The sequence below is a fragment of the Vipera ursinii genome, assembly GCF_947247035.1.
Source record: "Vipera ursinii genome assembly, chromosome: 3".
Lineage (NCBI taxonomy): Eukaryota > Metazoa > Chordata > Lepidosauria > Squamata > Viperidae > Vipera > Vipera ursinii.
In genome coordinates, this window is record NC_139516.1 from 138,955,375 (window position 1) to 138,980,153 (window position 24,779).

At 41.5% G+C, this 24,779-nt stretch overlaps 1 protein-coding gene across 4 annotated transcripts in view; it reads right to left on the minus strand.

Annotated features, from left to right (window-relative positions):
• Positions 1-24,779, minus strand: part of DROSHA (drosha ribonuclease III) — a 122,870-nt gene that overhangs the window by 23,447 nt on the left and 74,644 nt on the right. For all 4 annotated transcript variants that reach the window (XM_083359121.1, XM_083359122.1, XM_083359123.1 and 1 more), the window contains exon 23: positions 14,507-14,609. In XM_083359121.1, coding sequence (XP_083215247.1) covers positions 14,507-14,609 — 103 coding nt within the window. The remainder of the gene's footprint in view (positions 1-14,506; positions 14,610-24,779) is intronic.

Sequence of the window (24,779 nt, forward strand, 5' to 3'; positions counted from 1 at the left end):
TGAGAGAATGGGTCACAGGGGGAAAAAAAAAAGCCTGCATTTAGACCCGTTTAAAGAAGCAGGTTGCAAACTTGGGGCTGTTAACATGTGGGTGTTAGTTTCACTTACCTGTAAATTTAGGAGAAAAGGGACTGTTTCATATTCATCTCACTCACAATAGCTAGAAAGGGGAAGAGGTTGGCAGTAACTAGGTCTCACCCATGCATGGGATCTGTATCCACAGTGATTTTTGCTACACGTACGTGGCAAAAATAGAGCAAGCATCCATGAACAGGTGCTGTCTTGTTCAATTCATATGCAAATTCCCTTAAATCTATTGCAAAGTCTTTTCTTTGCAGGGAAAAAGGTTTTTGCCTTTTAATTTCCCTGTAAAGCAACTAGCTTAAACCAGAGCTTCAAAAGTAAACGAAGTCCATGTCGAACAGATAACCTCTCTGATTCATCTACATATATTTATTTCTGTTCTGAACCAGCCCTCTTCTGGCCTTGTAAAGGCAAACCCCTATTTAGGAAGAAGAGACTGGAGAGCTTCCAAGGCTAAAAGGCATCTGCCAAGATTTAATTACGCAGTTAACAAAAACACAAGAACTTGTCTTCTCAAACGGAAAAGTTGCTTTCAGCAACCAGCCCCTCCCCAAACACTCCTTTTATAGAGAGCTCAGGGCGTGGTCTCCCTGTGCCTCCTCCCGAGGAGTCTCACAGCCTTTCTTTGTTTGTTCCTGCTCGACTGCCTCCTGCGTCGGGCATCCTTGAACAGGGCCAGCTGTGGGTCATCTTCCTCCGCACTCTCGGGCTCACGCAGCTGAGAAGAGGTCCCCGGCTGAGGGCTCTGCAAAGCCTCCAAATCATCATCAGCCGGTTCGTTTCCCTCCTCCCCCACATCTGAGTCATCCGATACATCGGAGCCGGCTGTCGGACCCACAGGCTGGCCCTGAGTCACAACAATTTCAGTCGTTTAATTTCTTATTAAAATCCTATGTAAATTTGTTTAGAATAAAAAGGCAATGTCAAATCAATTGCTATTTGCTACCAGGAAAAGTCCATGAACATTATTTTGATTTCGTACCAAAGGTACAAATACAGTTTAGGTGAAACCTGGCTCAACAACAGTAACTGTGAGAGGGACCTTGGAGTCCTAGTGGACAATCACTTAAGCATGAGCCAGCAGTGTGCGGCAGCAGCCAAAAAACCCTAATACAGTCCTTGGTTGTATAAACAGAGGCATAGAATCAAAATCATGTGAAGTTATCAGTACCCCTTCATCCAGTTTTGGTCACCAAATTACAAAAAAGATGTTGAGACTTTGGAAAAAGCGCAAAGAAGAGCAACTAAGATGATTAAGGGCCTGGAGACAAAAAAAAAATGAAGAACAGTTGCAGGAATTGGGTATGGCAAGTCTAGAGTAAAAAAAGGACTAGGCGGGACATGGTAGCAGTATTCCAGTATTTGATGGGCTGCCACAAAGAAGAGGGGGGCAACGTATTTTCCAAAGCACCACAAGGCAAGGCAAGAAAGAATGGATGGGAACTAACCAAGGAGAGAAGCAACCTGAAATTAAGGAGAAACATCCTAACAGTGAGGACAATTAACCAGTGGAACAGCTTTTGCCTTCAGAAGTTGTAGGTGCTTTATCACGGAGGTTTTTAAGAAAAAAAAAACACCTGTCTGAAATAGTACTATAGGGTCTCCAGTAACTACAGTTATTTATTTTAATAAAACAAAGAGCAGCTGGTTGGGAATTCTCAGAGATAGAAGATACACAAGCTTGGGAGGGTCACCATGCTTGGGAAGATAGAGCCTTGGTGGAGCAGTGGGCTAATGCCTCCTTAAGTAACACCAGCTGCCTGCAATTAGTGCAGGTTCGCATCCCACCAGGCTCAAGGTTGACTCAGCCTTCCATCCTTCTGAGGTAGGTAAAATGAGGACCCAGATTGTTGGGGGCAATTAAGCTGACTTTGTAATAATGCCGCTTGGGGTGTGTGTGAAAGCCCTAATAAGCAGGCATATACATAGAATGAAGGCTACTGCTAAGCTTGTAAGCCGCCCTGAGTCTTCGGAGAAGGGCGGGATATAAATGGAATTAAAATAAAAAAAATAAAAAAATACAGGCAAATCCTCACTTACGCTCTCCATACTAGAATGGCATATGCTTGATCACAAAATGGGACCACTGACTTACATATAAAATGGGGGTAACTGCACTAGTCCTACCCCTTATTTCACACACTATATGCACAATTCAGCCATCACTGGTGGAGACACTCTTCTATCTATAGGGTCTTTTCATGCGAGGAATCTTCAATGAGGTGGATAGCCTCCCTGGATAGAATACGTTTGTTCTCTGTTGACAGTTGTTGTTTCATGTGGTAGATGATTCGAAGAAGGCAGCTTCCTTAGTTATGGGTAGGCCATTGTCCCTAAGATCTGAAGAGGCCCCATCTCATCATTTGGATCTGACTGGCTGCACTCACTCTTGTGAAAAATCAGGCCACCCCAGTTCTGAAAAGCAAATACTACAAAAGCAAATCCCGCTGGTGTCTGTCTGTCTGTCTGTCTGCCTGCCTGCCTGCCTATCTATCTATCTATCTATCTATCTATCTATCTATCTATCTATCTATCTATCTATCTATCTATCCATCCCTCCACACAGACACTTTACTCTCCCCAAAACCTGATTTATTATACCGATTAATAGCACTATTAGAGAAAACTCAATTCCCCACTTTGTTTCATCTGAAAAACTGAAGCATTTGAATTATACTGGAGATATCACCCTTTGGTTATACATATGTGCCTTTTTGACATTAAACACCAAGGCAGTGTGAACAGGGAAGCCGAGTTAAGATGGATGGCTTTCTCCCTTTATTTTGATCTGATGAAACACAGTGTAGCCTGAGGCAGAACCCTTATGGCTGTTATGTTGTTTGAAAAAAATAAAAATAAAATAAAAAAGAGGAGAATATATTTTTGCAGGCAAGGTAAAATGCAGGAGAAAAAGACAAGATATCCAATAATAATCTCACTGCTTTTACCCCAACCCTTTGGAGGAGAAATCATGCTGAACTGAGAGCAGGGAAGGGAAGAATAAAAGATAAGATATGGAAGTATTGGCAGATCTCTGTGTGACTCACAGTTGAGTAGTGAAGGTTTCAGACTTCCAATTGCTTAATAATAGGAACAACAAAATGTCTCTTTCCTCAGCCCCAAAATTATAATGCTAAAATAAAATCTTAGCTAACTAGAAATTAATTTTGGCTGGAACACTGTGATTGTAATTCTCCAGCAAGATTTGAGCATAGAGTTTCGATCAGCTTTATCTATACATGACTCTGTCCTCATGTCACACTAGGAGAATTTGCCCTGTAAACTGCCCTGAGTCCTACGGGAATAGGGCGGTATATAAGTCGAAAAAATAAATAAATATAAATAAATATGTTTTGGCTTGTATTAATAATGATTTCAATAATCCATGCTGGTTTGGTTCACATATAATGCTAATACATAAGGGGTGGATATTTCCAGGAAAAGTGAACAAACATGTTCTTTACTGTTGGCTGCTTTGTATACCCATAAACGAAAAGGCAGCTCTGTTGAAATAGAAGCCTGGTCAAAGTCATATACAACTGGATTTTGCTTTGACAATTCCCTGTTGTCACAGAGCATCGATCAGTCAAAAAGAGAGTTAATGCCCAAAGCCAGAAGTAAGTAGAAGGAGATGCATGTAAAGCAATCAAGCTCAATTTCTTCTGCTGTTTAAGAGATATACTCTATTTTCAACCCTAGGAGCCAGTACAGGAGCACAGGGGACACAAAACACGGCTTCTGGATCAGTTCGTCACAACCATTAGAGCTCCTGAACAAATGTCACTGAAATTGGCAACAAACTGCTCAATTGACCGGAAAAGTGAGGCAGAAATTGGTCAATCAAATAAACAGGCACTTATTTTTGGCTGGTGAAACGCCTAAGGCTATATATTTCAAAAGGCCTATCATCCATCTCAAAAAAAAAAAAAAAAAAACCCAAAAAAAATTCCACCCACCTTCCGGAATGACATTCTGCCCCTGCCTATTTGCATGAGATAATTCCAATTCTACCATGTCAACAAAATTAATAATTGTTTAAAGTATGGCTGCCGAAAGATTGCTTCTGCAGAGGGGAGCTTTACATGCTGCCACTTTCTGAATCTCATCACCCAAGATCTGCCACGACAGTTTATTAGGCTCCTAGGTGGATTGAGGAATGAGTTATCCAGCTGGACTAAGCCCAGTTTGTACCCAATGGTGTAATTATAGGGATGGGGGTAGGGATTTGGTATTCTATACTATTACAGTCACTTCATATGTCTTTCTTTTACTTGCTGGTAATCATTAGAATCTCATTTCCTACCAATGCTTCTGAACGAATGAACAAACCTTTATTGTCAAAGTGCAACCATGTATACATTGAGATTGGCTGAGCCTCCCTTCGTGCCCCCACCCCCAACTTACAGTGACACAAACCCTCCATCTTATTGCACCATGTGAGCTAATTGCACAACGCACCGGCCTCGCAAGTCAATTATGCATAAAGTTTATAAAAAATAGTTCCCATTCAAAAGCCTAACAGCCCATGGATAAAAGCTGTTATTCAGCCTGTTGGTACGGCTGGCTATACTCCTATATCTCCTACCTGATGGTAGGAGAGTAAAGAGATATCGTCCAGGGTGTGAGTCATCCCTGAGAATTTTCCTCACTCTTCCAAGGCAGCGAGCCCTGGCGATGTCATCCAGTGGTGTCAGGGGACAGCCCACAATTGTCTTGTGCTGTGCTTACCACCCTCTGTAATGCTTTCCTATCCATGGCTGTCAGACCAGCATACCAAACCACAATACCATACGAGAAAACGCTCTCTACAGTAGACCGGTAAAAAAGGGTCATTAGCCGTTATTCTACCCTGTTCTTCCGCAAGACCCTGAGAAAGTGAAGCCTCTGTTGGGCCTTTCTGGCCACCATTAATCAGGTTTCTGCTCGTTACGCTACATCTGTCATTTCTTGTGTCTTAATAGATTGTTTTTCCAACAGGTTATAAAACTGCTATACTTAATAATCTTGCTATCTCTTAATTTTTCTGGGGTTTATTTTTCCTACTGAAACATGGATTCTCCCATTAGATGCCCTAATTCCTGTGACTATCTCACTTTGATTCTTCCTCTTTCCTTCTAACACTGTTGTCAGCTAATTAGTGAGATTGTACAATAGCCCCTTTACTCATACTCATGGGGTGTGTGCCGATTCTCTGTATAAATGGGGAAAGACACCTTCAGCACAATGTGATTGTGGGGTTCCCCGACAGACTATCCAACATATAGTGAGGGAATGCACTAATAGAAGATACCCAGGAGATTTTAAGGACTTCCTCTGCGTAATAACGGCAGCTACTGACTGGATCTCCAAACTCGACATTAAACTCTGAACTGTTATTTCTGCTTTCCTCTTAGGTTTTATAATTGCTTCTTTTTTTAAAAAAAAAATGTTTTAACTGTTCTAACTTGTAAATATGAAGTGCTTTTAATTCTGTGTGTGACCAGCCATACGCTAAATAAAATACCCATATATATCTGCCATGTTCATCTACATCTCCATTAAATTTGAGGAAATACCTCCTAGCTGCCATATTTTATATATATATATATATATATATATAAAATCTTGGCTTGTACGCTTTTGCTGTCTCTTGGCCTGAACCCTTTCTTGTCCCTCTCCTCTTATTTCTTTACCATTCTTATAATGGGAGATTTTTAATATCCACCTTGGTTCTTTCACTTAATCTCATGTCTGCTAGTTCATTTTGCTCCTTAGAACTTTTTATTACTTTGGCTCCTGCAGTTCCTTGTTTGATCTCTTTTCCTTACAGAATTCTACTGAAACTCCACTATTTAAAGCTCATCCTTATGTCCTGCTTCCTATGATACAAAGATGCTTTACTGTTTCTGAGGGGCATGTATGTGTGTAACTACCCATCTCACCATAGTGATTCTAGGTAGCTTTCAAAAAACTAGAAGCAAAGGAACAAAAGACAAACACTATACAATAAAACCATAATATACTACATGCCTAGGGTAGAAAAAAAAGTTTCATTTCATTTCAATCACTGAAAAAAAATAACTAAAAACTAACCAACAAGATTCATTCAACGTATGATCCAAATGCCTATCTTCAATGAAAGGCCAAGAGGATCGGTGCCGACTGCATCTCTAGGAAACTGTTGCTTCCTTGGGGCAGGTGCAGAGATGAAGAAGGCACAATGTTTAGGTCTCACAAGGCAGCACTATATGACAGGCATGATCTGGAGCACATGAGACTTGCTGGCCCTAGTGCAGGAACCTTCAAACTTGGCCCTTTCATGACTTGTGGACTTTAACTCCCAGAATTCCTCAGCCAGGCATGCTGGCTGAGGAATTCTGAGAGTTGAAGTCCAGAAGTCATGAAAGGGCCAAGTTTGAAGACCCCTGTCCTAGTGTGATGAGCAGACGTGTAAGACAGGGGGTCCCACAAATAATCTGGCCCTGCACCTTGAGGGGCTTTAATGGTGATGACTAACAGTTTCAACTGCATTCACTGCACTATTGAGAACCAGTGCAGCTCATGTAACAAAAGTGTTATACAGGCATATCATGGAATGCCACAGCTTGTTTTCTCTATTGAATTCTGGACAGCTTCTAAATGCTCCTTAGGACCTGCTTGAATTTATAGGAGATGACTAAGACTTGAGTTATTATTCCCAGACAATTCCTGAAGCCACCTAGAGTTATCAAATTGATCTAGTTTGAAAGTAGTATTTTCCCTTCTTCTTTATACACAAAACTTCACATACTGATAATCTTGGGTACCACAGAGATTATGTGATCAGACCCATAGAACCATTCTGTACAATTGGCCAAGAAATGCTCCTTTCCTGATTTTGCTCTGCCTCTGTGATCATTTTAAATTTGGTTGTGAGAAAGATTGGCTGTCTGGTCTAGGCCTCTTTGCACTGGTATATCAAACTCCCAAGAGATAAGTATAAAGAAAGGTCTATCAACCAGGAATCCTGCTGGGGTGTACATTATGGTGGATATGTTGGAGAGATAGAGAGAAAAAATAGAGAAACCATGTGAGATATACCACTATCTCACACACAATACGTAAGACAGGGTAGGAGACACAAGCCACTCTGTACAAGCAATTGGTTTCAGGAAGGAGAAAGATTCAGAGGTACAATAGCACCGAGCACTTTCTGGATTGAGTTTCTCTGCTTCTCATTTCAAATCACCTGTTCAATCACTAGGCTGACCTCTGGAGGAATGAGGATACGTTTGACGTAGGTACCGTATATACTTGAGTATAAGCCGACTCGAGTATAAGCCGAGACCCCAAATTTCACCCCCAAAAACTGGAAAAAGTTGTTGACTCGAGTATAAGCCGATCCGCCGTTCTGCAAGCCTCTGCCGCCAGCAGAGGCTCGATCCGCCATTTTGCAAGCCTGAATACACAGTCGCCGGGTCTCCGTTCCTCTGTGCCCTGCCTGCCTGCTTCTTTCCACAGCGGAAAGAAGCAGGCAGGCAGGGGGCGGAGGAACGGAGACCCGGCGACGTTTGGGGAGGTTTGGGCGCCTCTCCAAATATCCCCAAACGTCGCCGGGTCTCCGTTCCTCCGCCCCCTGCCTGCCTGCTTCTTTCCGCTGTGGAAAGAAGCAGGCAGGCAGGGCACAGAGGAACGGAGACCCGGCGACGTTTGGGGATATTTGGAGAGGCGCCCAAACCTCCCCAAACGTCGCCGGGTCTCCGTTCCTCCGCCCCCTGCCTGCCTGCTTCTTTCCGCTGTGGAAAGAAGCAGGCAGGCAGGGCGCAGAGGAACGGAGACCCGGCGACGTTTGGGGATATTTGGAGAGGCGCCCAAACCTCCCCAAACGTCGCCGGGTCTCCGTTCCTCCGCCCCCTGCCTGCCTGCTTCTTTCCGCTGTGGAAAGAAGCAGGCAGGCAGGGCGCAGAGGAACGGAGACCCGGCTTCGTTTGGGGAGGTTTGGGGAGGTGCGCGCGCACCTCCCCAAACCTCCCCAAACTTCGGCAGGTCTCCGGACAGCGGTGGCTTGGGAGAGGTGAGCGCGATCCCGGAAGCTCCAAAGCCTCGGCCGCGCACAAGTCCTTGGTAAGTTTTTTTGTTGACTGGAGTATAAGCCGAAGTGGAATTTTTCAGCCCAAAAAGTGGGCTGAAAAATTCGGCTTATACTCAAGTATATACGGTACATCAAACTTCTATTTCTCCAATAGGACCATCAATCTCCTGGGTGATTGATAGTCCTATGAAATGATGTTATAGATATTGCCATCTAGAAGTTGTCCAGATAATCAAAACAAACAGTAATCCTCTATTGGAAGCATTTTACAGCAAATAACAGAAATTATGAGATGTATCCTGGACTTCTCCCTGTCTTATGCTCAAGAAGATTGTTGGCTGGTAAAGCCAGCAGGCCATTCACTGCCTGAAACCACCCTGCATTGAATAGGATTAGGATAGCAGCACTCCCTAGGCTGATTACTGAAGAATAATAAAGGGAGGCCAGTGTTTCTCATTTTTGGCAAATTTAAGAAATATGAATTTCAACTCCCAGAATTCCCCAGCTAGAAAAAGACCGCACTCCTAATCTCTATGCAACCTCTATGCTTTTTGAATTGGAGGAATGCCTAAGAATCTTCTGAGTTTATATTGGTTATATCTGCACATCAGGTTGGCCACCCTTGTCATAGTGCAGAGGTCTTCAAACTTAGCCCTTTTATGACTTGTGGACTTCAACTCCCAGAATTCCTTAGCCAGCATACCTGGCTGAGGAATTCTGGGAGTTGAAGTTCCACAAGTCATAAAAGGGCCAAGTTTGAAGACCACTGTCATAGACCATCAAGAATGCCACATAAAGGAAGGGGCTAAAAAGAGATGAACAAGAGCCAGTTTAAGGTGAAGGTAAAGGTTCCCCCGCACATGCGTGCTAGTCGTTTCCGACTCTAGGGGCCGGTGCTCATCTCCGTTTCAAAGCCGAAGAACCAGCGCTTGTCCAAAGACGTCTCCGTGGTCATGTGGCCGGCATGACTAGACACCAAAGGCGCACGGAACGCTGTTACCTTCCCACTGTAGTGGTCCCTATTTTTCTACTTGCATTTTTACGTGCTTTCCAACTGCTAGGTTGGCAGAAGCTGGGACGAGTAGCAGGCGCTCACTCTGCTACACGACACTCGGTATTTGACCCGCCAAACTGCCGATCTTCTGATCGACAAGCTCAGCATCCTAGCCCACTGAGCCACTGCGTCCCTAAGAGCCAATTTAGAAGTAACCAAAACAACACAGAATTCCACACTTAGAATCAGGGAATGGGAATACAAATACTCAACAGATCAAACCTACAGTGTAATAGAATTGGATGAAGTATATAGAGTAGCAATGAAAAAAAATATTGAGGGCTATTGAAATGCTGAGATCAATAAGAGTTAGCTATACAAAAGGGGGGGGGAGATGTAACAATTTAAAAGTTACGTAGAAGAAAAAATAAAGAATTACAAAAAAAATTAAATCAAAGGATGAACCAAAAAGCCAGTTCCAAATGAATCTTGTTCCTCAACTTGAAAACATCCAATGACGAAAAAGATAAAAGACAGGCATATTTTTAATTGGAAAGATGTACGGAATAGAATCATAATGATCTTATTTATATGAATACAGTCATTAACTGTAAAAAAATGAAAGAAAGTTCACAGAAAATAAAGGAGTCAAGAACAAAAGTTATGGAAAGCAGTTAGAAAAAATGGAAATACTAATGGAAAGAAAGAATTGTTTAGAGAGTTAACATCTGGATTTTTGTTTCATTTGGTTTTATTTTTTAAAAAATGTGAAATGTGAATACACAAAAAGTATAATTTGCAATATACAATGTATATACAGGCCCCAAAAGCAAGAAGTCGAATGACTGACTTGTGACTGCAAGCTTTCACAGTTACATTAATATGCTTTCCTGCTTTCCTTGAACTGAGAAGAAAGCATACTGACATAAATGGAGTTATCTCTATTGCCTACCTCAGTGGCAATGTGTGGACTTCAGCTCCCAGAATTGGCATGCTAGTTGGAGAATTTGGGGAGTTGGGAAAGACACACTTGCTTTATGTTGAATTTTTGACGTTGCAATGACAAATGTGATGAGCCTGAAGTGCAGAATTAATCAAAGCCTAGAAGAGTTCTTAGGTATTCCTCCAATTCATGAGGATTAGGAGTGCAGACTTTTTCAGCTAAGTTGAAGAGAGACCAGCTTTCTCTACACCAGCAAGAAAATCCTGTGTGATTGTGTGTGCGTGTGCGTAGCAAAAGCACTTAGACATAATGTTCCATACTGTTTTACAGCACTCTCTGGGTGGTGTACAAGTGTCAGCATATTGTCCCCAACACTCTGGGTCTTCTTTTTACCACCTTCGGAAGGATGAAAGACTGAGTGATCCTTGAGCCAGTCAGGGTCAAACTCCTGGCTGTGGATAGTTAGCCTGCAATGCTGCATTCTAACTACTGCACCATTACTATATCATATCTATGTGCACATATACATGTACGAATATATAAGTCATGGCCGAAATTGTTGGCACCCCAGAAATTTTTCCAGAAAATCAAGTATTTCTCACAGAAAAGTATTGCAGGAACACATGTTTTGCTATACACAGGTTTATTCCCTTTGTGTGTATTGGAACACAACAAAAAATGGAGGAAAAAAAGCAAATTGGACATAATGTCAAACAAAACTCCAAAAATGGGCTGGACAAAATTATTGGCACCCTTTCAAAATTGTGGATAAATAAGATTGTTTCAAGCATGTGATGCTCCTTTAAACCCACCTGGGGCAAGTAACAGGTGTGGGCAATATAAAAATCACACCTGAAAGCAGATAAAAAGGAGAGAAGTTCACTTAGTCTTTGCATTGTGTGTCTGTGTGTGCCACGCTAAGCATGGACAACAGAAAGAGGAGAAGAGAACTGTCTGAGGACTTGAGAACCAAAATTGTGGACAAATATCAACAATCTCAAGGTTACAAGTCCATCTCCAGAGATCTAGATTTGCCTTTGTCCACAGTGCACAACATTATCAAGAAGTTTGCAACCCATTGCACTGTAGCTAATCTCCCTGGTCGTGGACGGAAGAGAAAAATTGATGAAAGGTTGCAATGCAGGATAGTCCGGATGGTAGATAAGCAGCCCCAAACAAGTTCCAAAGGAATGCAAGCTGTCCTGCAGGCTCAGGGAGCATCAGTGTCAGTGCAAACTATCCGTCGACATTTAAATGAAATGAAACGCTATGGCAGGAGACCCAGGAGGACCCCACTGCTGACACAGAGACATAAAAAAGCAAGATTACAGTTTGCCAAAATGTACTTGAGTAAGCCAAAATCCTTCTGGGAAAACGTCTTGTGGACAGATGAGACCAAGATAGAGCTTTTTGGTAAAGCACATCATTCTACTGTTTACCGAAAATGAAATGAGGCCTACAAAGAAAAGAACACAGTACCTACAGTGAAATATGGTGGAGGTTCAATGATGTTTTGGGGTTGTTTTGCTGCCTCTGGCACTGGGTGCCTTGAATGTGTGCAAGGCATCATGAAATCTGAGGATTACCAAAGGATTTTGGGTCGCACTGTAGAGCCTAGTGTCAGAAAGCTGGATTTGCATCCGAGATCTTGGGTCTTCCAGCAGGCCAATGACCCCAAACATACGTCAAAAAGCACCCAGAAATGGATGGCAAGAAAGCGCTGGAGAGTTCTGAAGTGGCCAGCAATGAGTCCAGATCTGAATCCCATTGAACACCTGTGGAGAGATCTTAAAATTGCTGTTGGGAAAAGGCGCCCTTCCAATAAGAGAGACCTGGAGCAGTTTGCAAAGGAAGATTGGTCCAAAGTTCTGGGTGAGAGGTGTAAGAAGCTTATTGATGGTTATAGGAAGCGACTAATTTCAGTTATTTTTTCCAAAGGGTGTGCAATCAAATATTAAGTTAAGGGTGCCAATAATTTTGTCCAGCCCATTTTTGGAGTTTTGTTTGACATTATGTCCAATTTGCTTTTTTTCCTCCCTTTTTTGTTGTGTTCCAATAGACACAAAGGGAATAAACCTGTGTATAGCAAAACATGTGTTCCTGCAATACTTTTCTGTGAGAAATACTTGATTTTCTGGAAAAATTTCTGGGGTGCCAACAATTTCGGCCATGACTGTATTTGTGTGTGTGTGTGTGTGTGTGCGCGCACACACACACACACACACACACACACACACACAGAGGCATGAGTGCAGTAGTGGCCAAAATTGTGAAAACCTTTTGGGAAAAGTGTACAGTAGAAATGCCACCTTTGGTTACGTTTCCATCAATTTTTCTTCTAATTTCTTTATAACTCTAGCCTTGTTCACTTAATAATACTATTTTACATCGCTTTCTGGGCAACCAGTCAACTCTTTGCACCATTACTTTAATTTTATTACGTTTAACAAGCTCACTAAATGAAAGGAAAAAAAAACCTCAACCAACTTGATGGCGATCACATAACACACTAACAAATGTCCTCCTCTCAGCTTCAATACATGACATCAATAACTGAATCCTACCGTGATGATTGGTTCATTGCCAAAACAAAATGACACCTGATTGGCTCTCTTAAACACTTGTGCTCATTGACAACAATCAGATGAAACAAAACTACCTGATATCAACCTAAGCAAGTTGTGCTTCCTTTTTCTGGTTATTTGGCTATAACATTTCATAGAATACGGTACAGATAATTGAACAAACTTTGTTGCATTACATTCTTGATTAAATTATCTTTCCATTGATATATATTTTTATGGTACTACTCAAAAAAAAAAGTGGTGTTATTAGCCATCAAACCTCAAAAATACACTTTTCCCAAAAGGTTTCCACAATTTTGGCCACTACCGTATGTGCACATGCTCTGCATTCTTCTCATAGCTATCTTCTTCTGCTACATCCAAGGATGCTCTCCCCCGCCCCTCCCCCTCCCCAGACGCTAGACATCACGGGTTATCAACCCCATCGCAAAAGACCATCAAAACTGGAGAACCACTAACTATCAAACCCATCTTTATAGGGCACTCCAAGTATATATATCCAGAAATTCCACTGTTTCTCTCAGGTAAGTGGCTAATGGTACACATTTCTTGTTCTTTTTTTCTGAGGTATTTTAGTCCTCGTCCCTCTGAAAATGTGTCATTTGCTCCATTTTCCCCCCTATTATATCTCATATTGGGATGCCATGTCTCTTGATGTTGGAACGCCCGCATCAGTTTTTATTTTTAAATTGCTTCTCAAGATGCATTTGTACTCTCTGGCCCTTTACCCATTAGCTAATTTTCTTCCATTCCCTTTCTATTATGTTCCCATTCCTTTGCTATTTTTCTTTGTGTGTGAGATTATAAGCCGGCAGACAAGACTTGCTGATTTTCACCTGGTGCATGGCATTTGTTTTGAAAGCACTTTAGAAATTATAGTATCACGCATAACAATAAATCTTAAACATGAAGTTCAGACCCTGGTAAGTGCACACAGGATTGCAGCCTTGGTCCCACCACAGCAATTTATTTTTAAAATGATTCAGTTCAACATAAATGCTGTGATCATCTCATATTTAACACTTGCTCATGCAGCAGAAGTCTAATCTAATTCCTCACTGTTATACAACAAAAGTCTGATTTAATTCTACCTTGCTGGATCAAGTCACAAAGAAGGTAATCTACCTTCCAGCTAACCTCAGAATCAGGAATTTGACTTTCATCAACTATTATTTATGAAGTTGAGAAAGAGTTCAGGGTTGAGTGCTTCTCTAGCACCTACGTTCAAAATTTCATTTCTGGCTGATGTTAAAGTGTCCTCATTATGTCTGGACCAAGCAGGAAACAATTGGTTCACATCAGTACAGTAAGCATTTATATAATTTTTTTAATATAAATTTGCCAATACTCCCCATGCTCAGTTTCTAAAAGAGGACTAAAGTGACCTCCTTAATTCATTTTTAAGGTCTCGGCCAGCAATTTCAATAGGAAATCTTAATATTTTTTAGAAAGGGGTGGTGGTGGTTAAGAGATACATTTAGCATACTAATGACAAGCAAATATAGCTAAATTTATGTCTACAGAAATGATATTTTACATTTTTTTTTAAGGATTTTTGTGGGAATCCCCCCACCCCGCTTTTTTTCTTTTCTTTTCAAAAGTTAGAATTTCCTTTACAAAGTTCGTGTATTTCTGCATCAAAATATCATAAACTGAATTGAGCCTGGTCAAAATGTGATGGTATGGACAACAATGCCAGAGACTGCAAAAAATAAGCTAGGGTCTCTCCGGGGCAATAAGTTGCCCATTCCTTTCAAATGAGTATGAAATCCTCTTAAGAATCTGAACAGAATCCTCATTGACAAAGAGGAAACTTAAAATACACCAAAGCCACAGCACAATTTTCTTACCTATTAATGCTTCAAAGCAGTTGGCCATTGCATGTCGCAGGTCTGATTCTCGGCATAAATCAGGTCCATGAGCATAAAGCATAAAACGATCCAGCTCCAGCTTCTACAAAACACCAAGACAGGTTATTTTGTAAAATGACAGATGTCCGAAAGAATGCACCATATACATCACGAAGAAAGACAGGCACAAACAGGATTATGTATGGATTTATACAGTGATCTTTTTCAGAAAGAAGGTCAAATGGAAAAGGTATTGTGAGCCAGAGACATACTTAATTGACCTGTTGGCTTGCATTAATTATTATAATTTGCATCATGTTTTGATGAATGTAGTGGATGCTGAGCTAAAACTGGCAGAAATGCTGCATTAATCTCACAACACTCCAAACATTAGGTTGAGCCACTAAAATGTTTTTAAATGATGGATAACAACATTGTGGGTTGAAATATAATAAATACAAGCCTACTTTAAATTTGTCTCTTTGAGTCTCATTTCCCTAAGTGACAATACTGTAAGTAAACAAGGAATCGGGATAACACAGTTGCGACAATATTCCTGGTATGCTTAACCTATTTTTAAAGATTTATTTTATTCAGGCTCTCAAAACAGTGTATACAACATATATGCCCATCCTCTTATATTCCCCCCCACCGCAAAAACAAGCTTGTATTGTAAAGAAGGTTTAATGATTGGTCCAAAGCCATCCACTAATGCAGGGGTGTCAAACTGCCGGCCCGTGGGCCAGATGCATCATGGTGAAACCACGCCCACCCCATTGCCAGCAATGGAAAAAAAAGTCACGATATGTCGTGACACGTCACGTGACGTTGAGAGTTTGACACCCCTGCACTAATGGTTGAAGTTGGACTTGAATGTGGGTCTCCCTAATACTTTAAACATTATATTACCAGTTTGCCACTATGTATGAACCTCATTTATCCAGAACACAACTATATGCCTGCTCCCATGTTGATTTTGATGGAGAAATTTTACCCAGACTGGGCCTATTCAGGGTCATTTAAATATGAACATTTTCAGCCTATATATGAATGTTTGTAAAGTCCTTAACAAAACCTCTGAGGTTAATTTTGGAAATCAACATTTGCATTTATTTTTAAAAGTATGTATATATTCTTGGACAAGATGGGTAGGCAAAAATCTAGGCTTGTTATGTTCAGGAAAGGGACATGGTGGCTCAGTGGGTTAGGACGCTGAGCCTGTCGATCAGAAGGTTGGCAGTTTGGTGGGTCGAATCCCGACTGCCGCGTAACAGAGTGAGCGCCTGTTACTCGTCCCAGCTTCTGCCAACCTAGCAGTTCGAAAGCATGTAAAAATTCAAGTAGAAAAATGGGGACCACTACGGTGGGAAGGTAACAGCGTTCCATGTGCCTTTGGCATCTAGTCATGCCGGCCACATGACCACGGAGATGTCCTCGGACAAGCGCTGGCTCTTCGGCTTTGAAACGGAGATGAGCACCGGCCCCTAGAGTCGGAAACGACTAGCACACATGTGCGGGGGAACCTTTACCTTTACCTATGTTCAGGAAAATGCGAGAGTGGGTATAGAAAATGGCTTGGGAACAAACATAGGAATTGCAACTGGCAAAGTTCCATGTACCGATCGCAACAGTCCTCCTTAGACAAGGAGACAGAACAGAAAGCATATCCTTAAATGCACAGAGCCTGTGCTGAGCCAGCCACAGCTCTACTCACCTGGCTTAGACTGAGAAGGTATTGATCTCAATCCCAACTAGAAGTGGGTTCCAGATAGCTCTCAAACGCAAGCAGGATGGCTTTATTAAAGCATCTGGCTTTATGAATTTTTGCCATGCTGCTCAGTATCTAATTATCGGTAAACATTTTAACAATCCGACATCTAAGCATCTATTATGAAATAATAAATACACAAGTGTTCTGATTCTGTTCAATATTTGGGGTTATTTATTCCTGAAATATATCCTACTTGACAGAACGGAATAATCAAATTGTATAATGCAGATTAATGGCGACATTAACGGATGATTAAAAGCACCTAGTGTATGTGCTTATGGGGAAGAGTAAATGTTGTACTATCAACTAAAATCAACTCAGGTTTGGTTTACACTTTAAGAGGAAGGCCTTGATAATTCCATTTTCAAACAAATTGGTGTGTTAATTATTAAAGTGTAATGAAACAATCAAACTCCAAGGATCTTCCTTTCAAAGTTGCGACTTTCATATGAAAATGAGAACGTTAATTTTTCTGATTTTTAATTATATCACTGGGCGTATATATTAACCTCTGTGCTGAACTGAAATGAAGTGTTTAACTGATTTATGTAGTGTTATGCACCTGCTTTGGAGCTATTATTTGGAACCTTTGAAATCTTGGCAAGTGCTTGGTTCTAATGTACTTCCAGCAGGGAAGGCAGGCAAAATTATTTGCACCACAACTAATAAGAAATTAAAATGTAATTCCTGTGCCAATGAGAAACTGATCCTTTGAAACAATTTATAATTAAAAATGGGATGGATGGATAGGTGGATGGATCTTAAAAGCGGATAAATACCCTTAATTAACTAATAACTCGTGATACTTTCTCTTCTTTTCAGGTTATATTCAAACCAGAAAGTGAAGATGACAATGATGGCAATTCCACAGTCCTACTAAATTAATTGCTAATAAATCATGTACAAACCATGATTTAATCTTGGACTTAAAAGCTGACGTTAATTTTAGCTGATGGAGCCAGATGGTGGAAGATGCAACTCACGTCTCCCAATTTTAACTGCCATGATCAAAGTTCAACAGGCAAGGATCAAGACTACAGTTTGGATCAGACTTTACCTACATGCAAATTCTGGATGCATGCTACTTCATTTTGGTGGTCAGTGTAGGGATTCACCCTATTTCATTACAGTCTGCCTTCCTCAGCAAAGCAAAGTTATTTTCAATAACTTTATCCTGAGGAATTTTAAAAGCAGTTAGTCACCCTGAGTACTCACCATAGCAGAAAAGCAGGCTACAGCTCAATCAATACATCTAACATCCAAAGATGCTGAGCTAATTTTTAGTTTTTCTTATAAGGTCCATGGAAATAAGTTTACATCAAGTTGTGCTTGAAACCAACTCAATCAATGGCACAATTCACATTTAGTGCCAAGCACAACTCTCTGTTTCACATATGAGGTTAAGCCATAATGTGGTTTGGGAGGGGGGGGTGTTTTCTCTCTTTCATATATAAGTACAAAATCACATCAAAAAAATAAACCACAATTATTTTTTGCGATGAATTACATTTTTTTAAAAAAAATGGGTAATTATGAATCTTGCCTCCTAACTATGGAGCATTACAAGTTACTCTAGAAATCTGTCAAGTTCTTGGTAGACATTTGTTGGCTCCCTTCTTGTAGGTATCCCCCCCCTTCCAGTAATGGGGGAAGGTGAGTATTGGCTGAGTATTCCACGATTATTTTGCTCATATGCAGAAGTAGCTTTGGACTTGAAGTAATAAAAATTGGCTTAATGTTATTTCCAAACCAATCACTGCCTTCTCTTTTAGCATTAACATACATCAAAAAGTTTTCATGACTGTTTCATTGAAACACATGTTGCCCCTTAAATCAGAATCTGTGACTACAGTTTGAAACTGATTTGCATACTGTGCTTCTGACAGAATTGGATTTGTTATTATGATGACAGATATTAGTTTGAGCTAATATCCATTCAATACAGAACCAATGATTCTGGTAGGAGTAAAAGAATCAGAGGAGGGAAAAGGAAGCGATTAACTAAATAAAACCATATTATTTTTACTAAACTATAATTATGAACCCATAATGGTTGTTTGTAGAACTTGCCAAACCAGAAACAAATAAAGCACTTTATAGCTTAGTCCTACTTTGCAAATCATGGTTCGCAAGGAATCAGAATTATCAGATTTTTAAGAAGAAAAAAAAATCAAATTGTTTGGTAGAAACGCAGACAATATCATTATATTATAGGCTTTTATTTGCTGAAAAACATGCATTGAAACTTAAAAATGCAGGGATAAAAGCAAAATTATAGAACACCTTACCATTTATGTAAATAGATCCTAGCAATATTTTTCTCTCTCTCAAAAATAAAAAAAAATAAAAATCAGGCAAACTTTCAAGCATCTCTTTCAAAGGTACTGATACTTTACTCCACAGCTCCACCTAGGCTTTTTCTTTCTTTTGAAATGTAGATTAGAAATCATGTTATCTAGTTATCTTCTTTTCAAATGAAAAGGAGTGTGCAATTTATGGTAATTCTGGCCTAGAAAACTTACTGGGTTTCTACTGTCATTCATTTCTCCTATATATTAGAAAGTGATTTAGTCATCTGTATCTTTATTTCCTGTATGCATTAGAAGAGTTCACTCTGCACTTTTGTATATTTCTATTGATCAATGTATTTCATTGTTCACTCCCTAAAAATATTACATTGACGTGATTGCGTAACAGAAACATACAGTTTTAAAATACTAAATAGGGTTGGTTGTACGTAGTCTGCAAATCATTTGGATCTTGTTAAAGTCAATCATCTCCCCATGCATTAATTAAAGACAAATTCTTATGTGACTTTGGGCAAACCCCTCCAAAGATGTCATGTGAACCAGAATGAGTAAACTTAAAGAAGCAGCACTTTTTTTTTTCAAGCTCATGCAAGGATCTGAAAAAAGTTAGGCAACTTTAATGATCAAGGGGGAGATTCTGTCCTTGTATAAGGTCTAAAACACTTTTTTCCACATCACTTTTGAGGCACAAGCATTAGAAATGCACGATTTTCAGGAACCTTCTGGAATTTTTCTTTCTTTCTTTTTTGAAAAATTGAAATTAAGGGAGAAATGGATCTATACCGTGGATATCAGTCCCGTAAGGTAGAGCAGATTAAGGAACAGACACCATACTTCCCTTTACTCTTCAAGGTCATCGTCTAAATTCAATTCAATATATAAAATTTATTTTTATTTCACTCGTTACTGATATACAGGTCCAAAAAAACCCATGGGGGGGAATTAATTCCAGAAGCTGGGGAATACTAAAAAACATGAATCAGAAAGAAAGAAAGAAAGAAAGAAAGAAAGAAAGAAAGAAAGAAAGAAAGAAAGAAAGAAAGAAAGAGGGAGGGAGGGGGGGGAGGGAGGAAGGAAGGAAGGAAGGAAGGAAGGAAGGAAGGAAGGAAGGAAGGAAGGAAAGAAGGAACCATTATCATGTCTAACTACTTTGCCGCCCTTATCGCGTCCGCAGATAATCGCCCGGCCGCCCTGTTTAGGGTGACTCGCTCCCTCCTTAACCAGGAGGTGAGAGAGGATCCCTTGCAGGGACGAGCCGAGGAGTTTAGTCATCATCTGGCGGACAAAATCGCTCGGATCCGGACCGGCCTGGACTCTGACTGGGCAGAGTCTGATGTGGAGGAATCAGGCGGTCTTGAGAACGTTATCTGGACTGAGTTCGACCCTGTTTCCCCTGATGATGTGGACAGGATCATGGGGAGACTGAGCACCACCACCTGTTTGTTGGATCCGTGCCCCTCCTGGCTAGCTTATGCGGCTCGGGAGGGAACACGAGGCTGGTTCCATGCAGTAATAACTGCTTCTTTGAAGGAGGGTGTCTTCCCTGCCGCCTTGAAGGAGGCGGTGGTGAGGCCCCTTCTCAAGAAGCCTGCTTTGGACCCGGCTGTTTTAAACAACTATCGTCCAGTCTCCAACCTTCGCTTTCTGGCGAAGGTTGTTGAGAGTGTGGTGGCGCATCAGCTCCCTCTGTTCCTGGAGGAAACTGATTATCTGGACCCGTACCAATCGGGCTTCAGGCCCGGACACAGCACGGAGACGGCATTGGTCGCGCTGGTGAATGATCTCTGGAGGGCTAGGGACAGGGGTTGCTCCTCTGTCCTGGTCCTATTAGATCTCTCAGCGGCTTTCGATACCATCGACCATGGTATCCTGCTGCGGCGTCTCAGGGGGTTGGGAGTGGGAGGCACCGTTCTACGGTGGTTCTCCTCCTACCTCCAGGGCCGCTCGCAGTCGGTGTTGACAGGAGGGCAGAGATCCGCCCCGAGGTCTCTCATTTGTGGAGTTCCTCAGGGGTCGGTCCTCTCGCCTCTCCTGTTCAACATCTATATGAAGCCGCTGGGCGAGATCATTCGTGGTTTCGGGGTGGGGTATCACCAGTACGCTGATGATACCCAACTTTTTCTTTCCACCCCGAACCAACCCAGCGATGCCCTCTCCGTGATGTCCCGGTGCCTGGAGGCGGTTCAGGTCTGGATGGGGAGAAACAGGCTTCGTCTCAATCCCGCCAAGACTGAGTGGCTGTGCATATCGGCATCTCGGGTTAACCAACTTATTCCACCTCTAACGATGGGGGGTGAGGTGTTACCCCCCGTTGATAGGGCTCGCAACCTGGGCGTCCTCCTGGACTCACGGCTCACTTTTGAAGACCACATAGGAGCCGTGACCAGGGGGGCTTTTGCACAGGTTCGCCTGGTGCGCCAGTTGCGTCCCTATCTGGACCGAGACGCCCTACGCACAGTTACTCATGCGCTTGTTACCTCCCGTTTGGACTACTGTAACGCTCTCTACATGGGGCTGCCCTTGAAGACCACTCGGAGGCTTCAACTGGTGCAGAATGCGGCCGCGCGAGTTGTAATGGGGGTCTCCCGATATTCCCATGTAACACCTCTACTCCGCGAGCTGCATTGGCTTCCGGTTGCCCTCCGGGTGAAATTCAAGGTGCTGGTTATTACCTATAAAGCCCTACATGGCCTGGGTCCGGGCTATTTGAGGGAACACCTGCTGCCGGCATCAAACGCCCTTCGCCCAGTGCGCTCCCACAGGGAGGGTCTGCTCAGGGTGCCGCCGGTGAGAGATTGCCGGCGGGTGACACCCAGGGATAGGGCCTTCTCAGTGGGAGCGCCTGCCCTCTGGAACCAGCTGCCGGTGGAGCTGAGGACTGCCCCCGACCTCCGATCATTCCGCCGGGGCCTGAAGACCTGGCTCTTTGAGCTCTCAGGCCCAGGCTGAGGAGAAATTTTTAACTGGGGTTTTAAGTATACAGGGTCAATTTAATATTTTTTAATTTGGTTTTTTAACTTTTGTATGGTGGATTTTTTAATTCCCTGTAAACCGCCCTGAGTCCTCAGGGAATAGGGCGGTATATAAATGTAACTAAATAAATAAATAAATAAAATAAATGTTATGAAGTTCTACCACTTGTAGAAAAAAAAGTTATCAACAGACAAACTCAAGAGGAAGCAAACAGGCATTGAATCCTCCTTTGTTCTTTTGTGAGAGCAGCACTGCTGCTCTGAGCAGAAATGTGTGTTGCTATTGCACTGGAGAGTTCTATTGGCTTGTGTACAGGAACTGTAATTCTCTGATACTCTAAATAAATCTTCCTAGCAGAAGTTAATAGAAAGAGGGGGAAGAGAATAGCTGTATCTTAGCGGCAGGGCTTACTGCTTTCATTATGTAAAAGTAAAATATCTCCTTTGGAGTTTTGGTTTTACTCTGATTTTTTTTAGGAAAAAAAGGAGAAGAAAGACCTAAACCTAGGAGAATTCCCTCCAGTTTCCCCACTTCTTTCTCCTCTTAACTATTTGCATCTCTAACACACATAAACATACAAAGAGAAAAATACCTTTCAGCTTGGGGAAGAATTTGTTGAAAAATCTACATAGAACACAGCATTACAAAAAAAAATCACTTATCTAGTACAATGGCAATTCTAAAGAGAGACAAGCTATTTATAGAATCAACACCAGCAATGTAAATTTTATTTGGGGTTTATTACCTGATCCCATCCTAGTTTGGAAAATGGTAGTTTCTTTTTTTTTTTCATTTTTGTTCCCTCTATTCAAGATGGCCAAATATTTGGGGGTGGGGGATAGTAGTAGATGCAATAGATTAGTATAAAACAGATTAAAAATTACCACATCCTTATATCATAAATATGTTCCTTAATTTAGGATTAGACATATTTAACATGTACGGAAAGGAGACATAAAATGGACATGTGGAATGCTGTGTTTTGCTAAGCTAAACATTTAAATCTTTAGGTAGGTGCTACTAACTAGGAAGTCATTTCATAATCAAGATTCCAGGAGGAGACTGTTCGAGAGGTGAGAATTTTCAGAGCAAAGCAAAAAAGGAGACTATTTATCTTCTTTAAAGAGCAAAGTATTCTTTGGTTTTCATAGGGACGAATCACCTCTTTTTGTCTTTGGATTCGGACTCCACCACTGCTGCGATTGTTTCACAACAGTGGCATTTTTAGTTCCACTTGAAAGCAGGAGATTCATGAGTTCCAAGTCCCGCCTTAGCCATGAAAGCCAGCTGGGTGACCTTGGGCCAGTCACTCTTTCTCAGCCCAACCCACCTCACAGGGTTGGTGTTGTGAGAAAAACAGGAGGAGGAAGGTGTTGGATATTTATTTATTTGTTTGTTTGTTTGTTTGTTTGTTTGTTTTATATACCGCCCTTCTCCCTGAGGACTCAGGGCGGTGTACAGAGAATACAATAAAGTAACAGAGTGAAAAAATTGTAAACCCCAAATCCATCAGGCCAGGCCGGCTTGTTGGAACAGATAAGTTTTTAGGTCATGTCGGAAGGAGCGAAGGTCGGGGGCCATCTGGATTTCGGCTGGTAAGCGGTTCCACAGGGTTGGCGCACCCACCGAGAATGCTCTCCCCCTGGGGGTCACTAGCCGACATTCTCTGACCGGTGGTACCCTGAGGAGGCCCTCTCTGTGGGAGCGCACAGGACGGAGGGGTGTTGACGCTGGCAGCAGGTGCTCCCGTAGGTAGTCCGGACCCATGCCATGTAGGGCTTTGTATGTCATCACTAGCACCTTGAATTTCACCCGGAAGGCAACTGGAAGCCAGTGCAGCTCACGGAGCAAAGGTGTAATATGGGAGTATCGGGAAACCCCCAAAAGCATTCGTGCAGCTGCACTCTGCACCAGCTGAAGTTTCCGAGTGGTTCTCAAGGGCAGCCCCATGTAAAGAGCGTTGCAGTAGTCAAGATGAGAGGTCACAAGTGCATCCAGGTCCAGATAGGGTCACAGCTGGCGCACCAGACAAACCTGAGCGAAGGCCCCTCTAGTCACAGCTCCTATATGATCTTCTAAGGAGAGCTGTGAATCTAAGAGGACACCCAGGTTGCGAGCCTTATCTACGGGGGGTAATAACTCGCCCCCGATATTAAGAGATGGAATACTCTGAATATCCTGACATGCCGGTATGTACAGCCATTCAGTCTTGTCCGGGTTGAGTTGATATGTTGATATGTCTGCCGCCTTGGATTACTTGTAAAAATAATAAAGGTGGGGAAAATAAAATAAAATAAAATAAAAAATAAAAATAAAATAAAATAAAAAATAAAATAAAAAAATAAAATAAAAAATAAAATAAAATAATAAAATAAAATAAAATAATAAAATAAAATAAAATAAAATAATAAAATAAAATAAAATAAAATAATAAAATAAAATAAAATAAAATAATAAAATGAAATTAATTGAAATGAAAAATAAAATACAAGCTCACATGTGGCCGTAACAGTGAAGGGCCCGTATTCAGAAAAAGATCAGCAGATGTAGGCTTAGAAAACACTGTATCGCCTTTCTCTTTTCTTGGAGTCTACTTTATAGAGGCAGAGAAGCAAGAGTTCCCTATGGCCAATTGCTTTAAACTAAACATATAGAAATATGTACTTTTGACGATGTTCTTCTTGTGGAAGTTAGTGGCAATTTTACTTTCCGTAGCTATAAACTCACAATCAGTAATGCCAAACAGGTTCAAGGAAAACAATTCAGATGCTGAAAATAGGCTGAACGAACATCTAATTACTTGGTTTTCTTTAAAATAAAGAGTTTGAACCAACTCTTTTTGGATATAGAATCCAAAATACACAAAAATCCAAGTGAAATTTGATTCAGACATTACCCTATCCTTGAAGCACCTAAACTATCTCCAGGAAGGAACCAGGCTGAGCAAAGTGTGTCTTGCCATCTTTTATCAGTACGAAGCATGGAAATAATCCGATCACCCAGCCCCCTCTCTCGTAGAGTTTGCATTTGATGTCATTCTGGAACTTTGTAGGGACAAATCAGAGGAAACTAAATCTCCGCACTTAACACAGATCTAAATGTGAGCTGTGTCAATTTTGAGACAAATCAGGTTTGAGTAGACAAGCAGGTAAAGCAGACATGACAGAAGGTTTCCAGTATTCTTTTGAAATCTAGTAAGATAATCAAACCCTCCCACAGC